Source organism: Saccopteryx bilineata, chromosome X (genome assembly GCF_036850765.1).
Source record: "Saccopteryx bilineata isolate mSacBil1 chromosome X, mSacBil1_pri_phased_curated, whole genome shotgun sequence".
Lineage (NCBI taxonomy): Eukaryota > Metazoa > Chordata > Mammalia > Chiroptera > Emballonuridae > Saccopteryx > Saccopteryx bilineata.
Window position 1 is genome coordinate 101048095 of NC_089502.1, and position 10798 is coordinate 101058892.

Here is a 10798-nt window from a genome sequence, read left to right on the forward strand (position 1 = left end):
CAGACCTTGGCCTTACACTACCTTTTCTACTTTATCCTTCCAATTTTAAAATTTCCTATATTAAGGATAGAACTTTTGGGTTTGGATGAATTTGGGTTAGCTTCCATTAGAAGAATTTTCTTTTGTTTTTTATTCTTTAAAAAATTTGCGCCTGACCTGTGATGGCGCAGCGGATAAAGTGTCGACCTGGAACGCTGAGGTCGCTGGTTCGAAACCCTGCGCTTGTCTGGTCAAGGCACATATGGGAGTTGATGCTTCCTGCTCCGCCCCCCTTCTCTCTCTCTCTCTCTCTCTCTCTCTCTCTCTCTCTCTCTCATTCTCTCTCCTATCTAAAATGAATAAATTTAAAAAAACTTTAAAAAATTTTGCATTTTTGCTGTATTTTAAGAAAAATGTTCTTGGGTCTTTGTGAAGCTGGAACATTTCTCCTCTTTAAGAGAATTTTAAAAATATTATCCCATTTACTTACATACATGCCTTTTCATTATTAATTTTCTTTTAAATCTTAAGAACATTGTATTTTAAGAATAAAGGTAATATGTTTTGGTGAGAATGGGGCATCTTTCCTTGGGGTTGATTTACTTTTATTGTTTTTCCCCTTTTTCCATCAATTAAAACTTTAGGAGATTTGTTAAGATCAGGGAACTTGTCCTTTTATATTTTTCTTTTTGTTTTATTGAATTTCATTAACTTTGATAATTTTGAAAGACTCTGCCCTTAAAAAGATCTCTGATATTGCTTGTTTGTTCTTCTCAAAATAAAAAAATAAGGGGTGTGCATATGCAAATAAAAGTTATTTCCTCCAGTAGGGCTGGAGGCCCTAACTTTAAAAGGATCTCCCTTTCTTTTAGTTCCTTTAAATTCCCCCCTTGTTTATTCATTTGTTTGTTTAATTGTGGGAAGGTAGTAGGTTCTTAGTCATGAAGGTGGATAAACGATCTCTTTAGCTAGTTTTTAAATTTAGCTAGAAATCACACAACCTAAAATTCACGATTTTTAATTGTACACATTGGTGGTTTTTAGTATATTCACAAGGTGGTGCAACCATCATCACTATCTAAATTTTTAAAAAATGTATTTATTGTTTTTAGCAAGAGAAGAAAAGGAAGAGAAAGAGACTAGAGCAGCGGAAATATGTATTTCTGATGGCTTTAGGCGACCCCTGTGTTTCGGTCGTTCGACCCCCGCCCAGGTCGTGACCCACAGGTTGAGAACCGCTGGACTAGAACATGGATCTCTTCCTGTATGTGCCCTGATTAGGGATCAAACCAGCAACCTCTGTGCTTCAGGATGATGTTCTAACCAACCAACCTGTCTGGCCAGGGTTCCACTACCTAATTTCAGGACATTTTAATCACTCCCAAATGAAGTCTAGTACCCTTTAGCTATCACCCACATTTCCTCCTCTCCCCTTTCCCAGGCTCTGAAAACCATTAATCTTCTTTCCATCTCTAAGGATTTACCTAGTCTGGATATTTTACATAATTGAAGAAATGACATTAGAGAGCTTTGGTGAGATTGGTGGATCCCCTTCTCCTTTGAAACTTTTATTTTTGCTTCCATACATTTTTGTCAGGGATTGAACATGGGCTGTGAAGTACAATTAAGTTTATAAATTTCATGAACATTTTAAGGTTAGAGATATTTTTTGCCTTGAGATGACTTCTCTTTATTTCCATTTTTTATTTTTCTCTGAGGGATATAAGTTTCATAGGCTTTGGCAAGGGTGAAAACCTTCTCACTTTAGAAAATTTTTTTTTCAGCCCTGGCTGGTTGGCTCAGTGGTAGAATGTCGGCCTGGCGTGCAGGAGTCCCAGGTTCGATTCCCAGCCAGGGCACACAGGAGAGGTGCCCATCTGCTTCTCCACCCCTCCCCCTCTCCTTCCTCCTGTTTCTATCTTCCCCTCCCACAGCCAAGGCTCCATCGGAGAAAAGTTCGCCTGGGCACTGAGGATGGCTCCATGGCCTCTGCCTCAGGTGCTAGAATGGCTCTGGTTGCAGCAGAGCAACACCCCAGATGGGCAGAGCATGGCCCCCTGGTGGGCATGCCGGGTGGATCCCGGTTGGGCGCATGCGGGAGCCTGTCTGACTGCCTCCCGGTTTCCAGCTTCGGAAAAATACAAAAAAAAAATTCGTTTTTTTTTTCAAAGACTTTATGTATTCATTTGAGAGAGAAGAGGGAAAGAGAGAGAGAAGAGGGAGGAGTACAAAGCATCAACTCTCATATGTGCCTTGACCGGGCAAGCCCAGGGTTTTGAACCGGTGACTTCAGCATTCCAGGTCAATGCTTTATCCACTGTGCCACCACAGGTCAGCTTTTTTTTTTTTTCTTTCTTAAAATAATTCAGGAGAGGAATAAGTTCCATTATCTAGGGTCATTGTTCCTGTCTCTCATTTTTTTAATTCATAAATTTGTTTTTCTATTTTGAGAATAAAGTCTATTTGCTTTGCTGAGGGTGGGGACATTTCATTTTAAGAATGAATGCTTTTTTTAATATTTAAAATTATTATATTACACCGAGGAAATTATAGGCAGCAGGCTTTGAAAATGTTGGGCACTGTATCCTTATCAAAATTTCTATTTATTTTCTTTCCAAAAAAAAAAAAAAAGGCTTCTTTGGTTCAGGGTCTTATGCCTCTTGTACCTTTTTAGGATCCTGTTCTATGGTGGTTCCCTCTGGGAACATCAGACAAGAAACAGCTGTCATTACTTTATGTAAAATCAATGCTGATAGAATGCCAGTTTAAAGGTAGTCTTTAGACAAATGAAGATCCTATGTGTCACAGAAAGCCATATGTTGAATATTTTTGAAAATCCACAAATGACAAATTGTTATACCCTATTTAAGTGTCAACTTTTATATTTTTTTTCCCTCTCCCACCCTTCTTTCTTCTTCAGGGGAATACAAGAGCTGATAATACAGAAGAAAGGTTTTTGCAAACTGTAAATTGCCATACTAACAGAAAGAATTATATAATTCTTATTATAATGTCCCTGAATGGTTTCCTAACCTCTATAGATTTTTCCCCTTTCCTTGGAAGCACTTGGGGTAATGATTCAGTCTTTCCTTTTGGAGTACAGATCTGCAGAAGCCTTAATAATAAACAACTCCTAGAAAAGAAAGACCACTGCAGCAAATGTCCAGGAGCTCTCAGAATATGCCAAATAAATCAGATGGTATGATCAAAACCTGGCAAGGAGGGGGAAAAGAACCTAAGAGAAATGAAAATAATTTCATCCTCACCTTTAATAGGTTGAACATTTGAATCTATAATCCCAATGTTGTTTATAGTCACTGCAGGTATTCTATTTACTTGGGAAAAAAAAATTATTACCCCCGAAACCAACAATGTCATCTTTGTTCTGCTCCTGTTGGAACTGCAGAGAATAAGGACATTTTCCAAAAATATTTGAAATTGTTAGTAATTTTCTTTTTAATTACGGTTCCAACATCCATTCTGAAAATGGAAAGATTGACTGCATTTCCTTAAAAGTCTATATATTCTACGCTATTTAAGTAAGCATTTACTTTTTACTCTGAATTTAATGAAAATGCATTTTTATTCATTCACAGCAGCCACCTTTACATCACTGAAGGAAATAGAATTACAGATTTCAAGCTTTAGCAAGTGTTTGTTGAGTAAAAATAAGGAGGGCTAAATTGTACTAGGCAGTGGGGGAGGGAAACACAGCATCTACCTTTGAGAAGCTCAGAAATAGGCAAGATAATGTAGTCAGGCAAAAATTACCAGATATCATATAAACAAATGTTTGCTACTTTGCAAGAAAATGTGTGCAAAAACATAACAGAAACAGTTCTGTGATGGTTTGGGATATAATGATAATTGCTGTGTAGTCATCAAGAGAGGTACACAGAAACCCTTCCCACTCCAGAAATATATGCCACAAAAATGTATTTCTTTTCAGATTTTCATCAATCACCTGTATGATGTCATTAAAATTTTATAGCTGGTCAAAATCCAGTGAATAAAAATATAAACTGTCTTTCTTCAACCATAGCTGAGGGGAAAGAAACAAATATGATCCATTTAATGGAGGCCACACTCCCCCCCCCCCCCTACAGAGTTAGAGCATTGTTAAAGAACCAATTTACACATCCTTACTTACACTTGCTACCACCAGGTGGGAGACAAGGGCTCATTTCCTGGAAATCAAAACATTTTAGACATGAAGGAAATATACTGTTATCCTGGGGGCTATAAAAAAGAAAATATAAATCCTCTTTTCCCTACCCTCACTCTTGCATAGATTTATAACCAGCAGGTTCTCAAGCCCTAAAAGAGAGCAGAGTACACCCTGGGCTGAATTTTTTTTTTTTTTTTTTTTTTTTTTTTTTTTTTTACTAAGAAATCAATCAGCAAAATTATGTGGGAGAAACCTGCAGTCACATTGAATCCTTTGATTTTGTTCATTTCATCCTTAGACTTATCAAGCTGGTTTCATGCTACTGGTACTGACTGTACCTTGTTATGTAGGATTTTATTGTACGATGAGAGCTTTATTTTGTTTTGATCCCTGAATGAGTGTGTGTGTGTATGTGTGTATTTTTTTTCCCTCTAAGTTTACCTCAAGGAGGCAGCATCTGAGAACAATTCCACTTCAGCTAAAATGACAACCTGTTCACCTGCAATGTTAAGATGCAAGTCAGCTGGCTGCGGGTGCTATTTGTCTGGGAGGTTGCAACAGACAATGGTCTTATCACTGAAGATCAGATGTTCTCATTTATACTGGTGAATAATTGCATAGCAACACCTAGAGTGTTGGAGAAGGGCTCAGGCTCCAGCAATCTGCATCTTTCAAAATCCCCTAGAGCGACTGATGGGTTCATCTACACAACTGGCTTAGTAAATTGCCAAGGTTCTTAACCTCATTTTGTAAGATAAGTGATTGAACAAATGACCAGCTCTACTATGGACAAAGTCAAACTCTGTAGAGTCCTTTGTTCCCTGCCAGGGCTGGCAAGTACCCGTGGGTCAATCATCTTAGCGGATACTTCGTAGAGGAAGCTAACCTGATTCCCTTTACCTTAAATCTCTTTATTTGTCTGGCAACAGACATTTTCCAGTGAAGCTGGTGGGAGATGCTTTCCCACTGTCACAGGGCTCATCCCGTGAGTTCTGGACTCCACTCAGTCTTCTGGAGGCCAAAGAGGCTACACATTCTCTGGTCAGCCTGGTAATTAAGAGCCCAGGTATCACTTTCTCAGCCACATTCCTGAAATCTCAATTAAGAAGGACACAGGCTGGGTGTACCTAATTGGTCTCCTCTCACCAGCTTTAGGAAAATTCTTTCAAAAATATAAAAGCAAGCACCTGGTTAGGGTGATCTCCCAGGTCTAACTGTCCCTCCTTTTCCCTTCTGGAGATCACTGCAGGTAAAGGCCACTGCAGAAAGGGGACAGATCCACCTCCTGGTGAGAGTAGAGTTGTTGGATTTTTTAAAAATGGTCTTATTTTTCTACAATCCTGGTTTATTTATTTTTACTTTATTTTAACTCGACTTTATCGGAGTGGCATTGGTCAGTAACATTACATAGGTTTCAAGTGTGCCATTTCATACTACACCATCTGTACACTGCAATTGCATTCACCACAAGCCAGGTCTTCTTCCATTCCCATTTAAATTTAACACCCCCTCCTTTACCCTCGTCTACCTGCCCCCCTCCATAATCACCACTGTTGTAAATCTTCCTTTTCCTTGCTTAATCCCTTCACCTTTTTAACCTCTGTATTTTTCCCTGTGAAAATTTTTGCTTAAGTTTTCTCTCTTTTCCCCCCAGCGGTTTATTATTGCAATTATTTTACAAACAAGCCTCCCCACTCATAATTCAGAAAACAATCAGCGCGGCTTCCATTTCTATTTCACGATGGCAACATGTGCCCCTCCCCCTACATTCTACAAGTGTGCAGTCCACAACAGGATTCTAGAGCCGTTTCTCTGAGTCCTGCCAGGCAGAAGTAAGACTGGGCAATGTTGGTATAGTGTGTTATTTGTTTCTTTCTGTGTTTTGTTTTTCCTGCAGGAAAGCTAAATGAAGGTGTATATATGCATTATCATGATTTTCACATGGGAGAGCAAAGTTTAGGGGAAAAGAAGAGTAGGGGAGGCATACAGAAAGCAAGAAAGACAAACAGACTCCTGCTGAGGAACAAACATTGGTGTCTGGGGTCCAAGGCAAACACTGAAAACCTTCTTTATCCCACTTCCCACCCCGGACCGGTGACCAAAGATTCCACTCGTCTTCTTCAGGCTCAGTGCAACATTTAGGAGGGCATCTCTGAAGACTGGAAGTGAGGATTCTCATTTACACTCTCTCAAATAGCAACTCCTATTTTTGTGTCTTCAAACCAGGACTCTTGTATTATTTCAAGTGCCCTGGTGCGGGATGTCAGTTTCCTCGCTTGTGAGGGGACCCATCACCACATCACTGTGTGTGCACCTACCTGCTGGGAAATCTTGCAGCAGACAGATGGGTTGGTGGCTTCAGCATTATGCTTTCCCCCGTTCCCTGGAGGCGGCAAACCCTGCCCTTCCCCTGCAGTGTGCGTGGGCACCGCCCATTCCCTCATCCCCACCCGGAGTCTACCAGAGCCCAGGAGCAGATAGAGGTTTTGGGCATCTCTCTGGGGGCCGCCAGTTATGCCCCAGCTGAGGACCCCTCCCCAGCGGCAGGAAGGGGTCCAAGCAGACAGCCGTGGCTCTGCAGCTTGGCCCTCAGTGGCAGTGACCCCGGCTAAACGGTGTGTCCCTCCACTCCCACTCAATCCCATGTCTGTGTATCCCGGGCCAGCCCCAATCACCTCTCTCGGTCGTTTGAGCTACTCGGGAGCATCTTCTTTCTCTTTTTCAAGATATAAGAACTCTCCGCACTGTCACTTCTCCCCTTGGGAAAAAACCCCGGCTCCGATTACCACCCCATACTGTTACCTGGTTGCTAGCCCCAAACAGCTCACTTTCGCTTCCACAGGTTGCTTCCCGCATCCCAACTGCTTCCTGCTCCCTAATCCCCGCACCTTTTTGAGCATCTTTTCCAGTTGATGGCAGCCAAATAGGATATTAAGGGTACCTAGAGTTCTGAAAGCGCGATAGCCACCAGCCTCCCTTGCCCCAGGTGGTCTTTTTCTTACCTTTATGATAGACGAGGTCACTGGCGTTCCGGACGATGCCGCGGTCTTTAGACCCGTCTCTGGAATGAGCACCGGACATTGCAATAGATAAGGTGCTGGACTCGGTTTCAGAGAGGACTCTGAAGCCGGCTCAAGGTAAGACTTTGCGGCTGGTTCTGTGGCCGACTCTGTGACCAGTTCTACGGCCGGTTCTGGGGCCGGCTTGATGGCAGGTTCTGGAGCTGGTTCAGAGATAGGCTGTGTGTCTGATTCTGTAGCTGGTTCTGGGTTCGTCTCCAGACAGGGTTCTGGAGCAGAGTCTAGATAGAACTGTGCTGCCGGCTCTGGCAAAGGCGCATGGAGCGGTGGAAGAGCCGGCAGCAGTGGCAGTGGTTGCGGTGGTGACCAAGGCAGCTGGGACTCTGAAGACTTCGCGGACTGCTCTCCATCCGCGTGGTCCATGGTCGCACACCGTCTCTGGTCTGGGCAGCCTGTGTCCGTAAGCTTGGAGGGCTAAAGTACCTTTGGGCGGCCCGCCCCCTCTAATTCGACAACCCCTTGCGGGGTGCCAAACTTTCCCCCGCCCCACTCCCTGGCTGGCTCTGCTCTGAAGTCTAACCTGGGGCTCTCAGCGTCTCCCAGTGCTGAAACACGCCCCTCGGTGAGCGCACACCTCTTCGTAAGCAGCCACTGGCCAGATGGGCGGGAATCAGAGGGGCTTGGGAACGCGCCGACTGGACAGAGTATTCGATGACCTGCTAGCGACGGACAGGAGGGGAGGGGGGGGACAATATTGGGAGGGGGAATAGAGAGGCGAGGGTGGGGAGGAGGGTTGGAGCTCAGCCACACTTAACCCTTTAGTGACGCGAATGTAAAAAATAAAATAAAATAAGCTAGAGGCGAACTTGAGGGTCTTTTCAATACCCCTAACCATTAAGCTGTAATTTGCTGCTCAGAACAGCTTCCCTCCTGTGTCTTCTTTCACCTCAGCAGCAGGTGAATTTAGCTTTACGGCCAACCTTTTGCCCCCCACCTCCAAACCTTTGTGGGCAAGTAATCCTTTTTTTCTAACCCAGGAAAAGAAATTAACCAGCACGGTGTGTGTGTGTGTGTGTGTGTGTGTGTGTGTGTGTGTGTGAGAGAGAGAGAGAGAGAGAGAGAGAGAGAGAGAGATCAGTCCTTTGGACTGTAGTAAAATTTGCCTTCTCTCCCTTCATTTTTTTTTTCATTTCTTGAGTGTCAGATCCGAGCGGTTTGTCGTTGGGTACGGGGTTTGGGGTTCTTCAGGAAAGGTGTGTGATAAGGGAAGGCTGGAGCCCCAGCTTTGCGCAGCCTGCAGTTATAGCTCCGAGAGCAAAAGAGTGCCCAGAAGCGGCGGCTGGGCTCTCCACAGTGATCCGAGCATCTGTATCTCCTGCCTTTTGCTTTAGCTGAACTTCTCAGGAACCATCAGGAGTTTTTACTGAACTTGTTAATATGCGTTTGTGTGTGTGTGTGTGTGTGTGTGTGCGCGCGCGCACGTGCGCGCATGCGTGTGTATCTTGGACTGGGGGAAATTCACGGCAACATACACACTTTTTTAACCTGATTCCTAGGAAGCACTCTGACATTAGGAACTATCTGGGGATGAGAAGAGCCAGTACCTGCCGCAGCACCCTTCACATTGCATCAGGAGACTTTAGAAGCTCTCTCAATTGTTAGTTATGGACACATACATACAAAGCATCACTTCAGTCAGATCTAGACTTTAGACGCCAATATACTGCAAAATTGCAATTAAAAATTGAGAAGACAACCCTTTAAGCCATTACTCTGTAAGGGTGGGTGAGGAGGAGTACCTGCAAACCTAATTTGAGATATAACAAGTGAATTTATCTCTGATACACATAATGCTGCAGTTGTGGATAGCAACCGTTCTTCTGCAACCCCCTTTCTCGCCCTTTCCTCCAAGACTAAGTCCTCCGCTATTTTCCTTTCCTATTACTACTGACACTGACCCACCTATAATTTTCTAGAACCTAAAGCATTTTTCTGTTCCTTATACCACATCCCAGGAGTAAAGAATACTGGAAAGACAGTCTCACCTAGCCCCCTCCCAAGACCAGAATCTCTACTGAGATCTATATTTCCCAGATTCTCACTGCAGCATCATAGCCTGAGCCCACCCTTTAAGAGAAGGGTTACATTGCTTGGCAGCTAATAAGCTAAGGTGGAGACCATCCCTAACCTCTGGTCAGGGGAAGCCCAAGGGAGGTGAGCCTTGTCTATCAAGTCACCTCACTGATGGCAGGCTTCTTTTCAGTAAACCCAAGGGGCTCATCCTCTTCAGGCTCTTTGGGCTTTTTCTCCTCTCTCCTATTCCACAACCAAGCAGCCAAGCTGCTTTTAACCCTAAGAGTTCAGGGCTGAAACATACAGATGCTAGATCTGAACAACCAGTAAGCCTACACTTACAACTGACTTCTCAGGCTTTTAAATTTTGGTGAAATCTCTATCTTTAAAAAGGACCAATATTTTACATTAAATCTTGTTTTCACTAAACCCTGGCACAAAGAAAGGCAAAGGTAGAGGAGTCACTGAGTAAGATGGCCTAGAGAGTGATGGGAATGGGGTGGAGTTTTGGCATAGACTGATTGTGTTCAAACAGGACACTACCAGGAGATAACTTGCAGCTGTTGCTTTGCATACGTTCATTGATACTCTTATCTATAATTCTATGCTTAATCACAAGGAGTCTAAAAGTTATGATGTAAACTCTTGCTGGAAGACCAGTTTGAGGCTTAATGTTAAAATAGTTGTTTGTGCATGACTTTTGCTCTTTTAAGGTGGCTTGCTAGAGATATGCTACACATCCAGAGCTGCCTTATTGTCTTACGTTATAGCAAGATTTTGTTTTGTTTTTTTTGTTTTCTCATCCCAGCATTGAATACAGTGCTTTATGGGAAAGTGGGGGATAGTTTGCTGTATCTTATTTACACCTTCTTTTCCCCCCATAGTCTACTGCTGGTCTCTTAAAAGAAAACTTTACTTAGATGCCTGTATATTTTCCTGAAAATCTAACCTGGAGCTGAGACCATAGTAAGAATTCAGGAAATCTGTGTTAAATGAATGATTCATTTCAGGTTACTGGTTAGGGTGTCTTTATTCTGTTTTACTTTTGAACAATATTTGATATTTGAGCTGATTGATGATCTCCTAAGAAGCTTTTTTCTAATTGCACAATACTTATATAAAAGCCAAGAGCTCCATAAGAATAAGAATGATGACCATCTCCAGACAGACTTGAGTGGACATGGCTCTGGATGTCCCAGGGAAGACATGGTCCCTAACCTAGGACAGTTGGACATTTTATAAGTTGCCCAATTGGGTTAGATTAAAGATAGATCAGTTCAGTTGGGTCATATCTTTGAATATGCTACCTCACCTGCACATTCAGCATTTATCATAATTCTATTCATAATAAAGTTCATCCAAACCAGCACAGCAATTCTTTGATTTCAGGCATGCTAGGAGTCCTGGAGTGGCAAAGTAGAGAAATCCTGAGGAATGTGGCAAAATTAGAGCTTTTCTCTGTCTTTTTTTCTTTTTATTATTAAATGATAGAATAACAATGTAGAGCTAGAGTGGTAGCCCCCTTTTCCCTGACTAATAACATCAATTTCCCTAAACC

At 42.7% G+C, this 10798-nt stretch overlaps 1 protein-coding gene across 1 annotated transcript in view; it reads right to left on the minus strand.

Annotated features, from left to right (window-relative positions):
* Positions 1-7590, minus strand: part of DGKK (diacylglycerol kinase kappa) — a 203834-nt gene extending 196244 nt beyond the window's left edge. Inside the window, exons 1-2 of the mRNA XM_066250504.1 lie at positions 6950-7590; positions 6466-6604 (exon numbers count right to left, since the gene is read on the minus strand). Coding sequence (XP_066106601.1) covers positions 6466-6604; positions 6950-7590 — 780 coding nt within the window. The remainder of the gene's footprint in view (positions 1-6465; positions 6605-6949) is intronic.
* Between the last annotated feature and the right edge of the window lie 3208 nt (positions 7591-10798).